Raw genomic sequence first — 24,667 nt, 5'->3', positions numbered from 1 at the left:
AACAGTATCTAAGCCAAACTGATTATACCACACAACTGACTCATATCAGCCCTTGGCTGGCTTAGATGCTGGATTATGGCATGGCGTTGTCAAGTAAAGTTGCACCACCTACTCTTGTTTCCATGTGATATCGTACTGCTCCACTACAATGAGAAAGCGACAGTATTTTTCAAACTGGTATTTCTGCTAAATTTACTGTTGCAGTCAACTCAGCTTGAATAAGAAAAAAATACCTTATAGCAGTTCAATTATGGTTCATTCTTAATGTAGTTTCTAATAACTGGTTCTCTTTGTTAATGTATTAATGGAACCATTATGAATCCATGAAAGTTTTCATTCATTATGAGAACTATGGAACATGGAAGGTGAATCAATAATGGAGTTGGAAATTCAATATGGTTCTGTAACTTCCTTTAACAGTACTCCTACTAACTGAGCTTTTTCAATGCACCTCAGAAGCCAATACAAATCTTCACCATGTCACTATTTCTGCTTTACTGTTTCAAACACTGCAAAAACATCCCCACAATGAGGAGTGTGTCATAAATACAATATAAGATAGCGTACTGAAGTGTAAATATGAAGATAATTAAAATTTTATTTCAATACCTGGAGGCTTTGGCTGGCATATTAGATTTCAAATACAAGTTAAGTGCAGTTTCATAGTCTCCTTCTCTTTCTTTAATTTCTCCTGCTTTGTCTTCCTGTTTTGATTCCAATAACCATTTCATATACTTGTTACGTAATTCTTCAGACTTAGGATGACTCTTCATTTCTGCTAGTTCAAGAGCTGTAAAAAAATCAGTACAGCACACACTATCATACAATACAGCTAACAGAAACACATAAAAATACTTAATGACTAAAACAAATCTCAAAAGTAAAATCTACAGGTTGCAAACTAGTACAACAATTATGAAAAGTCTTCTAATTAACTAACTTTTAATAATCTATATCTACTTAAACACTCTGCAAACCACTGTGCAGTGCATTGCAGAGGTACTTTCCATGCACTCCGTATTATGGTTTCTTCCAGCTCCGTTCACACACGGGGCATGAGAATAATAACTGCTTAAATTCCTCTGTGCACACAGTAATTTGTGCAATCTTTTCTTTGCTATCACTACGTGAATGATATGTAAGAGGCAGCTGTATATTACCAGCTTCTTAACTTAAAACTGGTTCTTGATAAACTATGTAAGCAGGCTTTCACAAGATATTCGGCATCTGTCTTCAAGTATCTTAGGCTCACTCTCCCATGTGTCAAACAAATCTGTAATCAACATTCATTTTCACCCTATTTGCATATGCTCAATATTCCCTTATAGTCCTATTTGGTCTGGGTCTTACATACAAAAGCAGTATTCAAGGCCGGATAACATGGTGTTCTGCAGGTATTCTTCCTTTGTAAACTTATTACATTTTCTCAAACAACGGAAACTCCAGGTTGGAATAACAACAGTATGAGTAATAGGATAGATTGCTACTCACTGTAAAGATGACTCACTGAGTTGCAGACAGGCACAATGAAAAGACCGTTATACATGCAGCTATCAGTCAAAGCCTTCCTCAGCAAAGAAAACAAACACACAATAAAACACACCTCATGCACACTCAGATGCCACAACCCGCAGCTATGACTGGAATGTGACAGACATGTGAACAGCAATCTAGAGTGGGCTGGAGAGAGGGAAGGGATGGCATGGTATGGGTGGGGGGAGAGACGAGCACTGTCTGGCAGAGCATGCAGGGACGAAAGATGGCCGCCAGGGGTCAAAAGCAGACTGCACCATCCTGTGGCACAACATGCTGCGGAACATAACATGCTCGATTTCAATGGCTGCTTCACTAACTGGGCCAGCTGGAACCTTACCTTGACCACCAGCATTTCTGAGCTGTGCAGATGGGACATATTCTTGCAATACATAATATCTACAAAATATAAAAACACAGTATATGAACCATGCAAAAAGGAATACAGACATCTCAAACTGAGACAGACAGGAAGTGCGAAACAGCTAAGCAGGAATGGCTAAAGGACAAATGTAAGGATATAGAGGCCTATATCACTAGGAGTAAGATAGATACTGCCTACAGAAAAATTAAACAGACCTTTGGAGAAAAGAGAACCACTTGTATGAATATCAAGAGTTCAGATGGAAACCCAGTTCTAAGCAAAGAAGGAAAAGCAGAAAGGTGGAAGGAGTATATAGAGGGTCTATACAAGGGCGATGTGCTGGAGGGCAATATTATGGAAATGGAAGAGGATGCAGATGAAGATGAAATGGGAGGTACGATACTGCGTGACGAGTTTGACAGAGCACTGAAAGATCTAAGTCGGAACAAGGCCCCGGGAGTAGACAACATTCCATTAGAATACTGATAGCTTTGGGAGAGCCAGCCCTGACAAAACTCTACCATTTGGTGACCAAGATGTATGAGACAGGTGAAATACCCTCAGACTTCAAGAAGAATATAATAATTCCAGTCTCAAAGAAAGCAGGTGCTGACAGGTGTGAAAATTACCGAACTATCAGTTTAATAAGTCACAGCTGCCACATCTAACATTAATTCTTTACAGATGAATGGAAAAAATGGTAGAGGCCGACATTGGGGAAGATCAGTTTGGATTCCGTAGAAATGTTGGAACACGTGAGGCAATACTGACCCTGTGACTTATCTTAGAAAACAGATTAAGGAAGGCAAACCTACATTTATAGCATTTGTAGACTTAGAAAAAGCTTTTGATAATATTGAATGGAATACTCTATTTCAAAATCTGAAGGTGGCAGGGGTCAAATACAGGGAACGATAGGCTATTTACAATTTGTACAGAAACCAGATGGCGGTTATAAGAGTCGAGGGGCATGAAAGGGAAGCAGTGGTTGGGAAGGGAGTGAGACACAGTTGCAGCCTATCCCCAATGTTATTCAATCTGTATTTTGAGCAAGCAGTAAAGGAAACAAAAGAAAAATTTGGGGTAGGAATTAATTTGCCTGCCTGCAAAGCAACGGGTCATCTTTACAGTAGGTGACAAATCCTATTCCTTGTATTGTTATTACATTTTCCCATTATTCTACCAATGGACTGAGGCCCGTCATCTGCTTTATATGCAATATGCCTATGAGAGCATTCTATTTCATAAAGCAACAGTCTTACATCCAGGTATTTGTACAAGTGCATTCCCTGAATGAAATATCTGTTATTTCTTTATTACTTTAATCCACCAAATAGAAACAAAAATGTGTATAAAGTGAATTTCTTCAGCTTGTAATAAATTGTGAGAACAACTGAGTTCATCCTGTCTGTCCTTGACATTCAGAGGACAGTAAATAATGGTGCCCTGGATGATTTTGTGTTATTTGACTTTCAAAACACCTTCAGTACAGATCCACATTGTCACTTAGGTACAAAAAGATGAGCTTAATGCATACTGGACCAGGTTTTTGAGTATATTCAGAACTTCCTAGCAGAAAGAAATTGACACATTGTTCTTGACAGAGCGAAACTCTCACACATAAAAGCAACTTCAGGAATACCCCAAAGGAGTGTTATTGGGCCATATTATCAAAATACATATAAATGTCTTATGGATAATACTAGAAGTTTTGCAAGGTTTGCTTCGGATGTTGCTGTTGTATATGGGAAAGTTGCAAATAGCAGCAAGTGCAACAAAATGCACTGTTCAATAACACTGTTGACGATCAATCACTGGAAACAGTAATATGATAGAAGTTACGCAAAACTGGAATTGCTTCATAAAATTAATTGTAGGAGAAGTAGATGTTAGACTGAGATTCATCAGAAGAATCCTAAGGAACTGTAACTCATTCACAAAAGAAGTGACTTACAAACACTCATTCGAACAATTCTTCAGTGGTGCTCATCTGGAATCCTTACCAGCTATGATTAACAGAAGAGATAGAGAATATCAAAGAAAGAGCAACAAGTTTCATCACATTCATTTAGTAAGTGTGAAAGCATTATGGAGATGACAACTTGGATTGTCGGGTGTTCTGCCGGATATCAGCATCGTTCTTGCACAATATTTCAGTAACATAGCTCGTAACCTTCGTCAGGTGTGACCAGAGACTGCTCCTTGAGAGGACCTGGCCCAGTAATTATGTGTGTGGACTTCCCACTCCACTGACGGTTGCAGGCATTCCCTCTGCAGCCTCCGCCCACTCGCTGCGGCCTGCTGGAGCACTACCATTCCGTTTTCTATCTGCTGTGGTTCTGGACGTTCCCTCTGTGGTCCGTGCCCACCAGACCTGCTCCTGAGTGTTCCATCTTCGGCCTAGTGCATTTGGAGTTCTGTCTGGGTTGCCAGGCATTCATTCTGTGGTCCTTCCCCACTCATTGCGATCTTCTGGAGCATTGCCATTCCACTTTTCAGTCCACTGCAGTTCTCGATGTTCCCTCTGCGGTCCGCACCCGCTGGACTCACTCTCAGATGTTCCATCTTTGTAGAGCCTTGCACTCTGTCTGGGGATCGTTTTCTATATCCATGCCTTCAGCTCTTCTATTCATGGAGTGCTGCAGCTATCCCTGTTGCTCCTTCAACAATTCCAGAGCAGGATCCCAGGCTCTGTTTAGCTGGTACCCCATGTCGCGGTTCATGAGACTGTCAGTTACTTTTATCTCTATCAATTCCCTTATAACACTATCCCAAAATGCTGGCATTTGATTTGTTTCTACTTTTCGCTAGCAAGTGGATACACGCCCGAGTGACAGCTGCATCTGTCCCTGTTGCTCCTTTAATAATCCCAGAGCAGGATCCCAGGCTCTGCTTATCTGGTACCCCATGTCGCAGTTCATGAGATTGTCAGTTACTTTTGTCTCTATTGATTCCCTTATAACACTGTCCCAAAATCTGGGTGCCTGTGCTAGAATTTTGCTTTCATCATAATTCATGGCATGATCTAGTTCTGAACAGTGTTCAGCAATGGCAGATTTCATCACCTGTCTTAATCAGGTGTGCCTTTGATGTTCATTGTACCTGATATCCACTGCTTCTTGTCGTCTGGCCAATATAGGACATGCTACACTGACAAGGTATATTGTAAATGCCTGGTTTCCGTAACCCCAGGTCATCTTTAACATTTCCTACCAGTCCCCTGATCTTGCCAGAGGGACAGAAAACACACTTGATGTTGTGTTTACAGAGGATCCTACTGATTCTGACAGAAATAGAACCAGCACAGGGCAGGTACGCCACCTTCTTAGCTTCATCTTGCTCTGATTCTGGATATACTACCAAACGAATTGAGATGGCACTCCAACCGATATACTACCAAACAAATTGAGATGAGACTCCAACCAGCCACTACACCACTATTTAATTCAGCTTTTAACTGCAGGTGCGTCTGGCAGCACAGTCGTTGCCTACAGTGCATGCACGGGAGGCCTTTCTGCGGCTCCTAGTAGGGGGCATTAGAAGCATCGCATTGCTCCCGGTCTGATAAATTTCGATGCTGCCGTGTGATTATCATCAGTTGTGCGTTGCAGCAGTGACAGCAGCAACTACCACCACCTGAATATGTCGAGAAATTGCATCAATAAAATATTGTGCGATTTACACAATATGATCCAACGGCAAACCTGAGAAGTGTATTTGCAACAGATCTGTCAGGAAAGCCTGAAAAGTCACATCTGGTAACTCTATGGGGAGGAGATGGCCAATGACATACATGAGTTTGACAAGTTGTGTAATAAGAGAGGTAGACTGTTGTGCACTATGGCGTTTTTATTGAGATGCCATGACAAACAAACTGTCCCAATGTTTGCTAAATTTAAACATAATATCGGCTCTGCAGCCACTGTTAGAATTAAACAGCAGGTGAGTGCAGCTCTAGTGAGAGAGAGAGAGTATGTTATATAAGACAGGAACTGCACATGGTCTCCACGAAATTACTGTCACTGCAGCTGAAATTCTTTTCAAAACTCTCAGCTGTATTCTGGGATTAGACAGGTAGTGCCACCTGAGCGCTAGCTGAGTGGTCAAAACAACAAGCCAAGGTTTGCCAGATGTCAAAGTATACTCATCTCGAGGCCCAGTCACAGGAAGGGAATACACCACGTCGACACATTGTGTTTAATCTCACAGAGAGAATCCTGGATGAGGCAGCTGTTGCAGTGCTCAAGAAAGGTTTGAACTATGCACCCACACAACAGACACCTCCAATCTGAGATGTCATAGCTGGCATAGAACAGGCAATTTTGAAACTTCCCAGTGACATTGCAGTAGAGATTAGGAGCGACACCTGCTAAATTTTAACAAGGGCCCACCAAGAAAGTTTAACATCAGCTCAGCAGCAAGGAAGGCTCTGCAAGACTTGAGAATGGACAAAGATTTCGTCATTTTACCTGCCGACAATGGGAACACCACCATCCTTCTTTCACAAGTTGAATACAACAGCAAGATGGAGGCGCTGCTTGATGATCCTGCCTGTCACAAGCTAAGAGAGGATCTGACTGGCAAGATCAGAAAAAACATTAGATCTTCTCAAGAAGAGTTATATTTCTTCTAACGTGATTAAGAGCCTACACCAACAGGCTGCAGTTACCCCAATACTTTCGGCCCATCCAAGATACGTAAGGATGGGTCTCTTCTTTGCCCATTGGTGAGCAACATTGGAACTCCTACCATTTTCTGGCCAAAAATTTTATTACACTGTTGTGATCTCCTATAGGCAAGTGTGATCATCATATCTGGGATTCAGGGGACTTCATAGGATGTCTGAAGACACTTAAGCTACAACCGTTGGATCTTTTGGTTAGCTTTGATATTGTACACCTTATCAGCAGCCAGTTTGAGAAAGACATTGTGGCATTGCTTAAACATGTACTTACCTCAACTTATTCCTTATTCAATGACCAGTATTTTGAACAAGTGAACGGTGTCGCCATGGAAAGTCCTCTGTCTCCCAAGGTAGCCAACTATTTTATGGAACACTTTGAGGAAAAAGCACTGCAGTTGGCAAGTCTCAAACCATCCTGCTTCTGGCGGTATGTAGACGATACGTTTGTGGTCTGGCCCCAAAGAGTAGAGACATTACCTGTGTTTCTCCAGCACCTGAACTCACTCCATCCCAATTTACAGTTCACAATGGAAGTGGTAAATGATGGCACTTTGCGTTTCCTGGATGTCATACTTAGAAGAAAAGCTGATGGTACACTAGGACATAGTGTCTATTGCCAATCAGCTCATACGGAGTTTTATTTGCACGCCGCAAGTTGTCATCACTCTGCGCAATGACTTAGTGTCTTGTGCCCCTTGGTGCACAGAGCGCGTGTGGTCTCAGATGCCGACAGTCTACCTGCTGAGCTACAACACCTAAGAATGGTATTCCGACAGAATGTCTATTCCGACAGACAGATTCGCCAAGCATTCTGTTCTAAGCAAATTCAAAGCTGGGATGTAAATAAAGATGCAGAGGCACCCGCTGCAATGGTCTTCTTGTCCTATTTTGGCAGCATACCTTCATGAATAGAAAGAACCCTCAAAAGACATGACATCATGTGTGTTTTTCAGCCACCAGCAAAACTGAGGAATTGTGTTTGGTCAAAGATGACCTTGATCTTAGGAAATACAGCATGTACAAGATACCATGCCAATGTGCAAAATCTTATATTGGGCGGACATGCAGAACTGTGCAAGAACGTTGTGTCAAACATCATCGTCACACAGGCCTGGGGCAACCTGATAAATCAGTGGTAGCAGAGCATTGCTTCAACACGGGCATCATATGTTTTACGAAAAGACTGGAATTATATCCCCAGCATAATCTTCCTGGGACAATGTTGTTAAGGAGGCCATACATATCCATACAGTGGACAATCTTGTCCACAGGGATGCAGGTATTCAATTAGAGTATCCTGGAATCCAGCACTGGCTGCCATTAAATCAAAACTGGGAAAACGAGAACTTCTGATTCATGATGTAACGCAACACGCTGCTGAGATTTAATTCAGCTTTTAGCCACAGGAACATCCGGCAGCACAGTCATTGCCCACAGCACATGTGCAGAAGGCCTTTCTGCGGCTAGGGGACCTGCTTTCCTCCGACTGCAAGCATCTTCCCATGCATGCATACTTCCTGCTCTGGACCTCGTAAATTTCGACACCACAGCGGGATTATCGTCAGACACACGTTGTAGCAACTATCACCACCTGAAAATCTTGAGCAGTTGCATCGATGAAATATTGTGCGATTTACACAATATGATCGGGCGGCAAACACAAAAAGTCTATTTGCACGGACACAAACTCATTACAGAATATATTCAGTTTCAAGCTAGCACCAGGCTCACTTAAAAATTCGCTTCAGTCGACATTTTTTTAAGCTTTCTTTAAAATCTTCAGTAGTTTTGTCATTAATCGGTCTTACTGTTACTTTGTAACACTGAAAATAATTGATTATTGACAGTATAAAGTAATTGGATAGATAAAAAATCTACTCAGCAAGCAACGGCAGGAGAACGCACATATGGAAAAGATCTTAGGTATGCAAGCTTTCAGAGCCAGTGGCTCCTTCTGGTAGAAGGGTTGAAGGGTAAGGAACAGGGGTGAAGGAAAAGGCCTGGGAGATTCAGGAAAAGGGACAGAGTTCGGGAAAGTCACCCAAAACCCATGGTTAAGTGAGACTTACCAGATGGAATGAGAAGCAAAGACTGATGGTTGGGAACTCCGCCAGATGAGATTTGAAAACCTGAGACTTAAGATGGAAGACAAGGTAATGTGGAAGACAGAGATTACTGCTAAAACATCTTGAATGAGTTAATATGAGTGAAAAGCTATGCACATTGTATGTAATAAGGGGTGGGACGGGGACGGCGAAACATCAGATGGGGCAGAAAATGAAAGATGTAGAATCTAACATGGAGTGAAGAAAGGAGTGGTTACTGTGAAGAAATGCTGAGATGGAAGAAATTAATGATGAATGCCAGGTGGGTGATAACCAAGGAATGTTGTAGCACTAGTTTCCAACTGTGGGATACTAAGAAACTGATATTTGGGGGGAAGAATCCAGATGAAGTATGTTGTGAAACAGGCACCAAGGTCATTACTGTCATGTCGTACAGCAACAGGAAATTGTGTGTTGCTGGTATACACACACTGCCTATGCCCTTTCATCCTAACTTATAATCTGATGGTAGTCATGCCAATGTAAAAGGCCGAACAATGTTTACATATCAGCAGGCATATGACACGTGTAGCTTTACAGGTGGCTCTCCCTTTGATAGTATATGTTTTGCCTGTTACGGGGCTGATAAAAGTGTTGGTAGGAGGGTGCATAGAGCAAGTCTTGCAGTGAGAGCCGTCACAGGAGTAGAAGTCATAGAGTAGGGAGATGGGTGCAGAGGGAGTGTAGGGTCTGACAAAGATATTGCAGAGATTCAGAGTGTAGGGAAGCAGCATACTCACGTCTTATAAAATTCACATCAGTCTTTCCATTGTGTGCCAGCCTAGTCCGTTGTAACTAGCTCTGACATCATAAATATTGCGCAATACTTTAAAATGAAGTAAATAACCTGAAACGTTTCTAGCATGTCAGGAGTAATACAAAATCAATATGTGTTGGATATCAGTTCAATAACTTTAACCATTTTCGAAATTTGGATGTTTTTCTGTAAAAATCATTGGCGCAACAGAAAAGAGCTAGAAACTTAAAAATTTATATTTAGATTCCTTTTGCATAATAATTTAGTAGAAACAGTATTCTGGATCTCACAAATTAAAATTTTAAATGATTAATGGAAAATCTCATATAAGATATGAAACAAATACTAACAAAGAGATAGAGGGGCTGGCCAGTACTTACCTCAGCTCAGTACAGCCGATAGATACACATAAAACAGAACTGAAAATTTACATTCCTAGCTTTCGGAACTTTGTTCCTTCATCAGGGAGGAGAGAGGGGAAAAAAGGGAAGAAGGGAAAGTGGATTCAGTTACTCACAACCCAGGTTATGAAGCAACAGGGAAAGGTAAACAGGGAGGGTAGCAAGGATGGAGGCATGGTTGTCAGAGGGAAGCCAAAGATATTCTACTGTAAGTACTGTGCCAGCTTCAAACCAAAGAGGATGCATACAGAAGTAAGAGGTATATAGTATAAAGATAAACACAACTATGTAGGATGAAAAGATGCGTGAATGGCTAAAGAGGAAAGGGAAAGAGGAGAAGACTGAAGAGTGAATGGGAGTGAGGTGGTTTAACGTAGGTTCAGTCCAGGGGGATGGCGGGATGAAAGGATGTGTTGGAGTGCAAGTTCCCATCTCCGCAGTTCAGAGGGACTGGTGTTGGGTGGGAGAAGCCAAATGGCACATACGGTGTAGCAGGTTCCTAGGTCCCTAGAATTATGCTGGAGGGCATGCTCCGCTACTGGGTATTGGGCATCTCCTAGGCGGACAGTTCGTCTGTGTCCGTTCATGCGCTCAGCCAGTTTGGTTGTTGTCATGCCGATGTAAAAGGCTGTGCAGTGCAGGCATGTCAGTTGATAAATGACATGTGTGGTTTCACAGGTAGCCCTGCCTTGAATTGTGTATGTTTTACCAGTAGCGGGGCTGGAGTAGGTGGTTGTGGGGGGATGCATGGGGCAGGTTTTGCAGCGGGGTCGGTTACAGGGGTAGGAACCGCTGGGTAGAGAAGGTAGTCTGGGAATAGTTGAAATTCATGATTTTCTAGTTTTTGTCTTAGAAATTAAGGAAGCAAGATAGATTAAGTAGGCGAATAAATAAAGATAGGATGTTTAAATTTAAGTAGAAGGGAGATCCTCTACAATCATAAAGATGTGAGAAGTTTCAACTGAATAACTATAAAACTTTAGCGATAGCGTATCTCCAAAGGGCAAGTTCAGAGCTCGTCTACTGCGTGTAGTGTAATTAAATTAATTATCTCGCCCAAAATATTTGACTTAGCCATGTCAGACTTTTATTATGATTACTTACCTGTGTGCTGATTGCACATTTAAATTGAGAGCTTCATTGGCCATCAGCAAAGGAAGCAATGATTTATTCGATAATTTAAAGTGGTGCATTACTAGCCCAGCGGCTAGTCGGGAGAGCAGATTTGATCAGGCGTTCCCTTAGCCGTCCGCACCATGGCTTTATATGTAAGAATGCTGCACGAGAGAAAAAAAGGCCCCAGTTCTCTCCAGACGCTGATTAGTGCACCACCTGTGCCGGGAGTCGCGTCGCATTGGTATCGTTGATATAAACAGCCTCGGATGCCGTAATAAGTTACTCGGGAGACGCGTGATCATGAAATCATTTTCGAGTGAAGTGTTAATTTCGGGATGACGTTAATGATCTATCTTTAGTTTGCATATGTCGTATTTTCAAATGTCGCCGCAGGACAGACATTCTACCATTATTAGCGTGAAGTTTGATGAACATTATCATCAAATTATGGCGAGCATTCACTTAAACATTTAATTTGAACAGTTATAGTTGCATCAGCCAATTAGACTGTGAACTGCTCTGGTAGTTGGATTGTGTGGATACTTTTTGGTCTGTGACTTTCAGAATATAGTGAACATTTTAGAGAGAATGATTTTTGATTATGAGTCCCAGACAATCTCCTAATTCCTCAGAGCTATAAGCTGTAGCTATAAATGTATTTCTCAGATGAAGTGGGCAATAGGAATTCTAATTACAGGCTTCACGTTTTGCTAATCACTTTCTGGTTGCCAATATTGTAGTTAGAGAGCCAGTGTTGAGAATGGGAAACAACAGCATTAAATAAATAATAGGAACATTAACAATTATTCCACCCGCCGCCCCACATATGGTGCCAATCGGCCGGGAAAGAAATTGAGTAAAAGTGAAAGTGATTTTTAAATATTCGGATTCGGGAGTGAAATGCAACACGCAACTGAGTAATAGAACAGTGATAGTGTTACATGTGCATGTGGACGACGCAATTGGATTAACAACGCATCTGGATTGACGGAGCTGGCACTGAGTCTAGTGGCGCTGCCGGCATCACGAGAAGCCAGTTTTGCCTCACCGCAGTCGTCCGCCGGAGCAACCGGAGCCGCGCCTGCAGTTGCGGGCCACGCAAACACACAGCAGCCATCGAAGTGCCGTCTGCAGTTCAAACGCGTCGCGTCGCATCAGTAATCCTGGTACGCCACGCCGGCAACGCCACACGTTGTGCAGAAGGAACTCAGTTAAGTGAAAAGCTGTTAAAATTTTTACTAACCTGCACTCAAAGACTGTCAGCGATGGAACCGCCAGAAGAAACTGAGGTTAAACTTAAATCAGAACCTATGTCTGTTGAGGGAACTGTAAATCCAGACAATGGTTCAAGTGTAAATATGCATGAAAATAGTAATGTTAAAGTGAAATATGAAGTATTGTCTCCTGACAGTAGTGTGAACAGGGGCAATGATTCAATAACAGAGACCCCTGTAGTAAAGCAGAAATCAGAAATTGTTAATTTATTGGATGATAGTTTATCTGATGAGTTAAAAACGAAACAGTCATCAGAGGTGGTAGAGTTTAAAAAGGATAAGTTAGATATGACTGACCAATCAGATGTTTCATTTCGTTTTGATGATTCTGGTATTGGAGCTAGTTTTTCGTCACCTGAGTGTGATAAAAAACCAGCTAGTGAGCAACCCAAAGATACTGGGGCTATTGATTTAAATGTTATATTACAAGCAATAGCTACCAGTATTGCTAAAATGACAGCTGAATTAAAATCTGAAATAACTGAGGTCAAAAGCAGTAATGCTGAATTAAAGTATGAGATTGTGGCCAGCCAAACTAATTTTAATAAGTGATTGGAGGTAATGGACAGTACCTTCAAGGCTGGTTGCAAAAAGCTGAAAGAGGATCTGGACAGTTTGAATTATAAAATTGATTACAATCATGAGGATATTAAGAAAAAGGTTGCTCAACAATTTTCTGAAATGTATAAAACAGTAAAATCCGAAGTTGCTGAGGTTCGCAAAGACTTCCAAATGGAAGATGCGAAGCTGGAGCACAAGTTAACAGAAAAGATCAAGGCGGAATCTGAACTGTGCTCAGATAGGTTTAAAGATGTTAATACAAAAGTAAACATATGTCAAGTAGAAGTAGATGCAATCAAAACTGATACTACTCATATTGTGCAAAGAGTAGATAATGCTGAAATGAGAGTAGAAAATATTAGTACTAACATTGAGAGAAAAGTAGCTTCAGTAACTTCTGGTAATGGTAGTATACAACAAGTTGTAGCTGCAAACGCTGCATTTATCGGATGTCAGCAGTTCTTGCGGTTCGATCCAGATAAAAATATCCACCCGCTAGATTTCTGGAACGATTTTGAAGATGTGATTCCACCAACTTGGTCTGAACGAGAGAAAATCTCATTTATTACAAGCCATTTAGTGGGTGACGCCATGCGTTGGTCAGTTGATGTTTTGTTGAAGTGTAAAACAATAGCGGAATTTAAAACAGCTTTCATTAATGAGTATTGGTCTAGCAATAAGCAAAATGAAGTGTTGAGAGAATTATGGAGTGGAAAACGCTTCAATGCAGGCAAGGAATATATTAATGAGTTTGCCAGGTCAAGGATCTCACGTTTGTCACATTTGGCCGAAAAGCTAAAACCTGAAATGATAATACTAGGTCTTGAAGCCAAACTGCCATGGTATTGGCAAACTAGAATTGTATCTGCCCCTAGAGACAATCTGGATCGTTTCATTGAATATTTGGAACGCGTAGAGCGTGTGGCTGCCAATGAGGAGCAAGCACGTAATAACAGAAATGCTAATAACACTAGTAGTAATTTTAAGAACGAGCAGAATGGCAATGTAAACATCAGAACAGTAGATGTTCGCCATACTAAGAAAGGTAGGAATTGGAGAAATAATTACCAGAACCAACAATGGCATCCGAATGATAGTAATTTTGTTCCTAACAAAAATGTGCAAGTAAACAACAGTGTTGAAAGCAATGCTGTGTCAGTTAACTATAATGCAAATAAAGGTAACAGTAGTATGCAGAGGCTGGAAAACTAGTTCCCATCTATGAAGATACTGACACTCACTAGGCGGTTGCTTTTCCTAAGCCAGTAATTACAGTAATTAGTATGACAGATCAGAATACTCAAACTGAGGATTCGGGTGATGGGTCGGTGGCATCCAATGATACTGCAGAAATATTAAACCACTCACAGTATTTGATAGATACCGTGTTAGAGACGCTTTCTAAGTGGGAAGAGAAAGAGAAGGCACAGCAGTGAAACGGTAGGGAAGAGCTACAAAATACTGAATTGTCAGGTGAAGAAGCAGAAGAAATTCATGCTTATATTTACGATGAGGATGATGTGTTCTTATCTAAAGTGCCTGTGCAGGATGTTGATATTGTACTAATAGATTTAGGACAGGAGGTAAGTGAGAATGTAGAGGATAGCCTGTTGGGGGTCGATGAACCCAGTAGCTGTGACCAGTTGTCACTTGAGAAGGAACCCAACGATAATAGTGAAAGTGGTTTAGCTGTAACTAGTGTTATGCCCGGTCTGGAGGCGCAGAATCGCTCAGACTACAGTAATTTGGATCATGTTCAGCAAACTAAATGTAATGACGTCATGCGGTGTTTTGATTTAAAATTAATAGACCGACTGGAAGAGGCAGCTGAAAATGTAATTCAGGAAACCCCTACACACTTTGACCTAAATGTAATGAAGACAGATGTCGATCACTTTAGTTGGAGACAAATCCAAAAGGAACTATTGGATGAGTTTGAGGAACCACCTGTACAACCTAGAATAAGCCACCCTATAATAATAGTGAATATGTTGGGTATCAATGTACGTTGTCTCTTAGACAGTGGAAGTGAGGTGAGTGCGATATCTCAGTCCTTATTTGATGCATTACCTAGTAAAGACAAGCTTACTGTAATGAGGGTATCAGGACTAAGAATAATTGGTGCTACTGGCAAGGTGTCAAAAACGGTAAAACAAGAAGCTTTGCTGCCCTTTGACATTAATGGTAATTTAATTGATCATCCATGCTTATTTGTAAATAATCTCAGTATTGAGGTTTTAATTGGCATAGATTTCTTGTCAAAATATCAGAGTGTTGTTGACTTTGAAAGAAGCCAGTTTTCTTCTGTAGGGAGGAGGTTGTTCTGTAACCTCTACACAGTGTGGCAGCTGTGCAGTACCAGCTGTGTGAGTCTTCTTTCCTTTTCAGGTCCCACTCATTCTTCATCTTTCCTATCTACCAAAATTTCGGCTCTTACTCTCAAATACTAAAATCTTCCGGTATGACTATCAAGCCAGCATTAAGCTAATGAATTCTGTAGGGAGGAAGTTGTTCTGTAACCTATGAACAGTGTGGCAGCTGTGCAGTCCCAGCTGTGTGAGATCTTCTTTCCTTTTCAGGTCTCACTCATTCTTCATCTTTCCTATCCACCAAAATTTCAGCTCTTACTCTCAAATACTAAAATTGTCCGTCATGGCTATCGCACGCCTTATAAAATTCACATCAGTCTTTCCATTGTGTGCCAGCCTAGTCCGTTGTAACTAGCTCTGACGTCATAAATATTGCGCAATACTTTAAAATGAAGTAAATAACCTGAAACGTTTCTAGCATGTCAGGAGTAATACAAAATCAATATGTGTTGGATATCAGTTCAATAACTTTAACCATTTTCGAACTTTGGATGTTTTTCTGTAAAAATCATTGGCGCAACAGAAGAGAGCTGGAAACTTTAAAATTTATATTTAGATTTCTTTTGCGTAATAATTTAGTAGAAACAGTATTCTGGATCTCACAAATTAAAATTTTAGTTGAAATTCATGATTTTCTAGTTTTTGTCTTAGAAATTAAGGAAGCAAGATGGATTAAGTAGGCGAATAAATAAAGCTAGGATGTTTAAATTTAAGTAGAACGGAGATCCGCTACAATCATAAAGACGTGAGAAGTTTCAACTGAATAACTATAAAACTTTAGCGATAGCGTATCTCCAAAGGGCAAGTTCAGAGCTCGTCTACTGCGTGTAGTGTAATTAAATTAATTATCTCGCCCAAAATATTTGACTTAGCCATGTCAGACTTTTATTATGATTACTTACCTGTGTGCTGATTGCACATTTAAATTGAGAGCTTCATTGGCCATCCGCAAAGGAAGCAATGATTTATTCGATAATTTAAAGTGGTGCATTACTAGCCCAGCGGCTAGTCGGGAGAGCAGATTTGATCAGGCATTCCCTTAGCCGTCCGCACTGCGGCTTTATATGTAAGAATGCTGCACGAGAGAAAAAAAGGCCCCAGTTCTCTCCAGACGCTGATTAGCGCACCACCTGTGCCGGGAGTCGCGTTGCGTCGGTATTGTTGATATAAACAGCCTCGGATGCCATAATAAGTTACTCGGGATACGCGTAATCATGAAATCGTTTTCGAGTGAAGTGTTAATTTTGGGATGATGTTAATGATCTATCTTTAGTTTGCGAATGTCGTATTTTCACGTGCCGCCGCAGGACAGACATTCTACCATTATTAGAGTGGTGTTTAATGCACATTATCATCAAATTATGGCGAGCATTCACTTAAACATTTAATTTGAACAGTTATAGTTGCATCAGCCAATTAGACTGTGAACTGCTCTGGTAGTTGGATTGTGTGGATACTTTTTGGTCTGTGACTTTCAGAATATAGTGAACATTTTAGAAAGAATGGTTTTTTATTGTGAATCCCAGACAATCTCCTAATTCCTCAGAGCTATAAGCTGTAGCTATAAATGTATTTCTCAGATGAAGTGGGCACTAGGAATTCTAATTACAGGCTTCACGTTTTGCTAATCACTTTCTGGTTGCCAATATTGTAGTTAGAGAGCCAGTGTTGAGAACGGCAAACAACAGCATTAAATAAATAATAGGAACATTAACAATTATTCCACCCGCCGCCCCACAAGAGGGTCAAAAAAAGCTATTCCAGATGTGGTGGGCAAAATCTCAATAGAATGGATCTCATTCCAGGGCATGATTTAAGACCATGACTTCCTAAAATCATTCCCTGAAATGAGATCCATTTTGTTCGAGATTTTGCCCACCACACCTAGAATAGCTTTTTGTCGCCCTCCCGGTTTCTGCAATATCCTTGTCAGACCCTACGTTCCCTCCGCATCCATCTCCCTACCCTACGGCTCCAACCGATTTGTCTGTCCCCTCTCCAGCACTTGCCCTACGCAAGCTCCAGCTAGCACCTATACCAGGGAACACCTATACCAGCCCTGTAACAGGCAAAACATATACTATCAAAGGGAGAGCCACCTGTAAAGCTACATGTGTCATATGCCTGCTGATATGTAAAGATTGTTCGGCCTTTTACATTGGCATGACTACCATCAGATTATGTTAGGATGAATGGGCATACGCAGAGTGTGTATACCAGCAACACACAATTTCCTGTTGCAGAGCATGCTGTACAACATGACAGTCGTGACCTTGGTGCCTGTTTCACAACATGCGCCATCAGGCTCCTTCCCCCAGACACCAGTTTCTCAGAACTCCACAGATGGGAACTAGTGCTACAACATTTCCTTGGTTCTTGCCAACCACCTACCCTTAATTTACATTAATTTCTTCCATCTCAGAATTTCTTCACAGTAACTACTCCTTTCTCCACTCCATTTTAGTTTCTACATCTTTCATTTTCTGGCCTGCCTATCTTTTGCCGTCCTCCTACCACCTCTATTACATAAAATGCACTAAGCTTTTGACTCTTATTAACTCATTCATGACGTTTTACAGAAATCTCTGTCTTGCATATTATCCTGTCTCCCATTTTAAGCTCTCTGATTTTCAAATCTTGTCCGGTGCAGTCCCTAACAATCTGGTTTTTCTTCTCATTCCCAGGTGAGACTCCCCTGACCCGGGGTTTGAGGTGACTTTTCCGAACTCTTTTCCCTTTTCCTAAATCTCTCCAGTCCATTTCCTTCACCCCTCTTCCTTCCCCTTCAAACCTTCTGCTGGAAGAGGGAGCCACTGGCTCCGAAAGCTTCTATTCCTAAAAGCTTTTTTTTATATGTGTGTACTCCTGCTGCTGCATGCTGAGTAGATTTCCTACTCTAGACCTTACTAAAGCATTTGACTCAGTGAACCATGAACTACTACTAAGCAAACTGGAAACTTACAATATAAATGCCACATCCATACAACTACTGATCACTTATCTAACCTATCGTAAGCAGTGTACAAAGCTGAGTTATGAAATTAATGGTCAGATCAAACATTTCCAGTCCAGCTACGAAACAGTTAAACAAGGTGTACCTCAGGGCTCCGTATTGGGCCCTTTCCTTTTCCTGGTCTACATTAATGATTTAGAGGCACCTCCACACTCCCAACTAGTAAGTTATGCAGATGATACCTCACTTTTGTTCTTTTGCAAACAAACTAATGATTTGACATTGGCTGCAACTGATGGCTTAAGTCAAATAACTACTTACTTCTATGATCAAGGTCTAAAAGTCAATATTAGTAAATCCCAGCTATTACCATTTAAACTAGGTAATTCATACCAAACCTGAATTGATAATATAAGTGGCATCAAAAAAGTAGACAGCGACAAATGTAAATTTTTGGGGATATATCTAGACAAAAATCTTAGATGGGTAGTACATACCAATGTTGTATGCAATAAAATCAGAAGTTCACTGCACTTAATTAGCAAACTATCAAAATTAGTCTCTGAACAAACATTAAACACTGCTTATTTGGGACAATATTTGCATATATTAATTATGGAATAGAGGTATGGGGATGTGCTGCTAAGAGAAACATGAACAGAATCCTAACACTGCAGAAAAGAGCAATCAGGACCACGCATCGACTAGGATACAGAGATCCATGTAGGGAAACCTTTGTACAACATAAATATCTAACTGTATACTCCTTGTATCTGTACAGACTAATAACATTCTTTGTGGACCATAAAAATAATGGAGCTAAGTGCTCTGATGTGCATGCCCATAACAGAAGACAAAAAGATTGCTTCTTCAGAAACAGAACTAAACTAAAGACAACAGATCATAGTCCTTGGATAAATGGCCAGATATGGTTTAACAAACTGCCAAGTGCTATAAGATGCCACAGAGGTAAAGTATTCAAAAGGGAATTTAAATCATTCTTAACTCTCAAATGTTTGTTCTCACTGAATGAACACTGATATTAAATGTAGACTTAACTCTTCCATCTATACAATGTACTATTCTGAGGTGATTGTAATATATATTATTTTTGTAACAACGTGCTGTAAATTCAGATACCTATAATATGAAACAACTGTATGTTGCATTATGAAGTACTGTACCATATATTGCCACGTGTGTCACCCTTGAGTGGCTTCTTGTAAATGTGAATTGCAAATTCCTATTCTTTGTACAAAAATTGTATAAAAATGCTATGACATTTGCAAAAGTCGCCAGTTGGTGACTATATGCAAAAAAAGACAATAAATAAATAAAAAACAATTACTTTTCACTGTTATCTTAGTGTTTCTGATCTGTACATAGAGCAAAGTTACATTAGATGACTACCGTGCATTATGATCTGACAGTTCATTGATCACATGATAGGCATGTTTTTATTTAAATTCTGCTCTTTGTAAGAATACTACTATTGTGGGCAACTCTGGAAGTGAAATCTATGATTACTATTACATTATAAGTAGGTAACAGCATCTCTGGACCATTTTTCCTGTCAGATACGTTCAAGAAATTTACATCAAAATCACCACAGGCTGATAGTCCCTCCCTTCTGTCCGACAGAGAGCACAATAATCCACCAAAATTTTTCATGAAAATTTCCCAGTTACCCAGTGAAGACCTGTAAAATGTAGTAGAGTAGTACTAAAGCCAACCTTAGCCATATGAAGTTCATGAGTGTTAACTACTGATTGCATGCTAACTACAGATCGTAATAAAATTACTGTTAAGCAGTTGTACCATTATTCCATAATTCTAATATATCATTCCCCTCTATATCATATCTATTTCAATGCCTTCCACAATGTCAAGCTACCTAATGGTGCTGAAGTAATGTTGCAAAGTGTGATAGTGACCCTAAGTTGGTTGTCAGTTGGTTGTCTAAAGGGGAGATGGAACTCACAAAGAAATAGCAATTATATGATCTGTGATATGACTTCCAAAGTACCAAAAACAGGGAAGAGTAACAGAATGAACAAAGAAAAACTAATAGAAATGAACATTATTCTCATGAGAAGAATAAATGAGTTAAAATAATGATGATAACAGAAGTATCATCTCCTTTTACATCAACATTACCAGTATCTGTACTTTTGTAAGCATCATACACTACCTCTCTCATCATTCAGCTGACTTCAGAGTAACTAACTATATCCTCACCCATAACTGTTTCTCCTTTACTCACAATGTAGCACTTAAAACTAAACCAACTGAGACCTGACAAGACTTTGACTCTCTTTAATTGTGCCCTAAAATGTGGAATATCCTCACATCTACCCCCCCCCCCCCCTATGCCACTAACAATCGTGTTTTACCACTTATCCAGCAGAGATACTTTCTTTATCTAATCCTGTCCCGCTGTTGTTCTCAGCTTCTGTCATATGTCATATGCACATGGAAAACACAGATGCAAGAGCTGCCCAAAACAAATACAAAATATCTCTTATTCCAGCATTATCACTCCAATTGCTACCCCATCACACACAGGGTTAAGTTTCACATATAGGGTTAAGTTCCAAATCAGTGACACAATCCACCAGCTTCTGCCTACATTGCACAGGCTCCCATGTCTGTATGGCCATTAATCAATTATCCACCCATTCATTCATCCAGCAAATTGTTACCAAGGACCAAATAAATCAGCATTGTCAGCATAATGTGGTCCATTCCAATAGCTGCTTCACAACCTCAGAGGAAGCGTTTTGTCTGAACATTCACCTGGTAACCGACTATTTTTACAATACAGTATGCCACCCAGCATCTTCCTTGTTTCATAACTGCTCGACTTTCATCTTTGATTTTCCATAAATATATTAATACTTACCTCTTCCGAGGCTCGAACGTACCTTTATACCCTGCCCATCCTTATTTGCTTCTGTTTCCTGAAGAAACTGCCTAGAGACCTAACCAATACATTATTAATCCATCATTATTGACTACTGTTAGGCCAGTGTGAGACAAGAAACAACAGGTATAATTTTTTATCCTGCCTGCATAGTAATTTAGAGTATGAGAATTAACGATTACTAAATACTCATGTCTTACCTTCATCCCATTTGTGAAGTTTCTGGTACATTTCAATTGCTTTGTCAAGATTGTTGTGTTCAATATATATGGCTTCAGCTTCTTTGAACGTTTTATTGAACATTGCCATACGAGCCAACACATCAGGACACAGCATTCCATTACCACCTGAAAAAATTTAAAATTTAGAAAACATCTAATTTGTTTCTAAAAATAACAAAGAAAATTAACAGGAAAGCTAAAATTTGGAATCCATTTTAGGCCAACAAAAAAAGCAGTGAAAACTAAATTATGAGGCTTTCTTAATATTGCATCAAGGGAAAATTCAACTGAGAAAACTAATAAATATAATACAGAATGGCTAGACAGTTCTTAACAGCAGAAAATAGACTGTGAAACTGAAACAAGAGATAGTTGTTTAATGTACTGTCAATATCACTAAAAATCAAGTAAAACAGCAACGCCTCCCTTGTCCTCACTCAAAATGAATCCGCTCCATCCTGGTGCCTGAGTGATCCACCTATCGTTCTTAATCATCCACACTCTATATCCCTCTCTCCCTCAGCAAGGAATGTCCTGGCCAGCAATCCTGTTAACTTTATAATATAATGTAAATGGACAGAAAAAAAATCTACTCACCAAGCAGTGGCAGGGGTACACACACACACACACACACACACACACACACACACACACACACACAATGACTGAACTTTCACAAGCTTTCTGAGCCAGTGGCGCCTTCTTCTGGCAGAAAAGTTGAAGGGGAAAGAAGAGGGTGAAGGAAAAGAACTGGAGGTGATGGTTCAAATGGCTTTAAGCACTATGGGACTTAACATCTGAGGTCATCAGTCCCCTAGGCTTAGAACTACTTAAATCTAACTAACCTAAGGACATCACACACATCCATGCCCGAGGCAGGATTCGCACCTGCGACCGTAGAAGCAGCGCAGTTCTGGACTAAAGCGCCTAGAACCGCTCGGCCACAGTGGCCAGCCGAACTGGAGAGAATTAGGGAAAGGGGTACAGTTTAAAAAAGTCACCCAGAACCCCCCAGTCAGGGGAGACTTATTGGGCGGGATGAGAAAAAATGATTGTTGGGGACTGCACTGGACGAGATTTGAAATCCTGAGAGCTTAAAGGTGGAAGACAGGGTAATATGCATGACAGAAATTACCAGCAAAACATTGTGCACGAGTTAATAAGAGAGAAAAGCTAAGTGCATTGTATGTAACAGAGGTGGGAGTGAGTATGGTGAAAAATAGACAAGTCAGAAAATGACAGATGTAGAAAACTGAAATGGAGTGAAGAAAGGAGTAGTTGCTGTGAATAAATGTGAAGACGGAAGGAATTAAATTAAGGCCAGCTGGATGGCGAGAACCAAGGACATGTTGTAGTGTTAGTTACCACCTACACCTAAAACAACCTAACCTAACCTAACCTAACCTTTGTTCTCGCCACCCACCTGGCCTTAATTTACGTTAATTCCTTCCATCTCAGCATTTATTCACAGTACCCACTCCTTCCTTCATTCCATTTCAGTTTTCTAAATCTTGTAAAACAAAAAGATAACTGTATCTGTCAATTTGAAACAGTTCTGATAATAGTGCTGTGGCGTCGATAGGTTGTATCGACCACGATTAACACCAGCTTTGGACTCTTATTGCTCTACCAAGCCTCCATGTTAGTTTTTAGTTCTGTTCTGTATCGCAAGCTGTGTATACATATATGACTTACTGCGAAATATATGTCTATGTGGAATTTAATGGGGATAGTTATTGCATTCAACTGATAATTGTATCCCGTTCCCATACTGGGGACCCCAAAGTTTCTACGTCTTCCGCGACTTCCACGCCAGGTGTTCCAAATCAACAAGTTATGCGCACAATGCCATGGCTAGCTCACCCAATGCTTTGTTCAAAGATTTGGAAGCACAACAACGATTGCTGGACATCTTCATTCCTTCGACAACGACCGGTTCTACATTAATTCACAGTGTTTCGCGATCTCCAGCCACGTTAACTTCAAACTTTGTCGCTCTACAACGGTTGAGCGCTATACCGCTAACACAAACAATGGATTCAGGTTTCGTGTTGCTGGACTATGCTCACCAACATGTGAAGTGTGAAGTGAATAATATTCAGAACTGTGTAGCTACTGATCAATCGTATAGCGCTAAAAGTGATCTACATTCGCACACATACTTTGACTTTCAACGGACCACAATAACAGTTACTGTTGTGCCATGTGCAGCACCGCCATTATTGCAAAATGCACCCGGCCACTATCAACCACGACCTGTTCCAGTTTTGCCTCATTGGCAAACTAATCAAGAACATTTTAGTGTACACAATTCTCCATGCTCACTTAAGAAGAACTTTGGTCATACAAGTTACCGACCCACAGCCCCCTGCCACACACCCCTCCCCATCCCCTCTTGCAGGGGGCCCAGGTTTCGGTCGCTCAGCCGCTCGCCTCTCCTACAGCACCGCCTGTGTCTACCACGCTTGCCTTCCGCATTATGTCTGGGGTGAGTCAATTCAATTCAGTACCTGTAATCTCTGGTCCAGTTTACGGGACCCCCGCACGTATTGCGCAACCGCTCGTTCCCACAGTACCGACCGTGCCAGCTGCATCGTGTTTTTGCGACACATCAAGGACAATGCAACCCGCCATTGCTACGGAAGTGCTAGCCAGTAACACACCTACGCTTACTGTGCCGGTCTGCTGTACGGCCCCTCCAACCACGGACCAGCTGGTTTTCCAAGGGACACCGAAGCCCCCTTCGTCCCCTTCACCTGGTCGTCTGCCGAAGCTGCCTCCTTTACATCAAGACAACCCTGTATCAGGGTTTGCGATTGTTGAGCATTTTTTCGAGTTGCATCATGTGTCCGATGACAACTCTAACTTCCTGTGTCTCGTCATGCACCTCCATGATCACTCAGACTTAATTTGCGATCTACTCCTCTCGTCACCACCTCCATCGAAGTACGAGTTCATGAAGAAAATGATCATGGACCGACTCGCCTGCACACCACAAGAATTAATCATCAAGATCTTGCACAAGGAACACATAGGGGACTGAACTCCATCACAACACTGGCGCCGCCTTCAGTTGCTTGTGAGTGAGCAGACAATGCTGGACGTCACTCTGTGGGCGGTATGGTCCGCCAAATTGCCTACTGACCCACAGATTCACCTGCTACCACAACACTCCTTCAAGTCAATCGGCTCTCATCTCCGCATTGCAGCCAAGCTGTATGCATTAATATGAGAACACCAACCACCTCACCACTCACCACTGTTCGGCACATCTGCTCCTGTTTACCTGCCGTCTGCTGGCAGAGGCAGAGTTTGTTCCACATCCATGCTTTCTACACCACCTGGCAGTTTTCTCTTGCTCTCTCCAGCATCCGAACATTCCAGGATCACCCACGCACCATACGTG

At 41.1% G+C, this 24,667-nt stretch overlaps 1 protein-coding gene across 1 annotated transcript in view; it reads right to left on the bottom strand.

The window, feature by feature from the left end:
• LOC124605475 (intraflagellar transport protein 172 homolog) overlaps nt 1–24,667 on the bottom strand; it is a 320,057-nt gene that overhangs the window by 161,752 nt on the left and 133,638 nt on the right. The window contains exons 14-15 of the mRNA XM_047137189.1: nt 21,241–21,387; nt 610–790 (exon numbers count right to left, since the gene is read on the bottom strand). Of these exons, the coding sequence (XP_046993145.1) occupies nt 610–790; nt 21,241–21,387 (328 nt within the window). The remainder of the gene's footprint in view (nt 1–609; nt 791–21,240; nt 21,388–24,667) is intronic.

This window comes from Schistocerca americana, chromosome 3 (assembly GCF_021461395.2).
Source record: "Schistocerca americana isolate TAMUIC-IGC-003095 chromosome 3, iqSchAmer2.1, whole genome shotgun sequence".
NCBI lineage: Eukaryota > Metazoa > Arthropoda > Insecta > Orthoptera > Acrididae > Schistocerca > Schistocerca americana.
The sequence above is the reverse complement of the archived record's forward strand: the minus strand, read 5'-3'. Positions and strand labels throughout refer to the sequence as shown.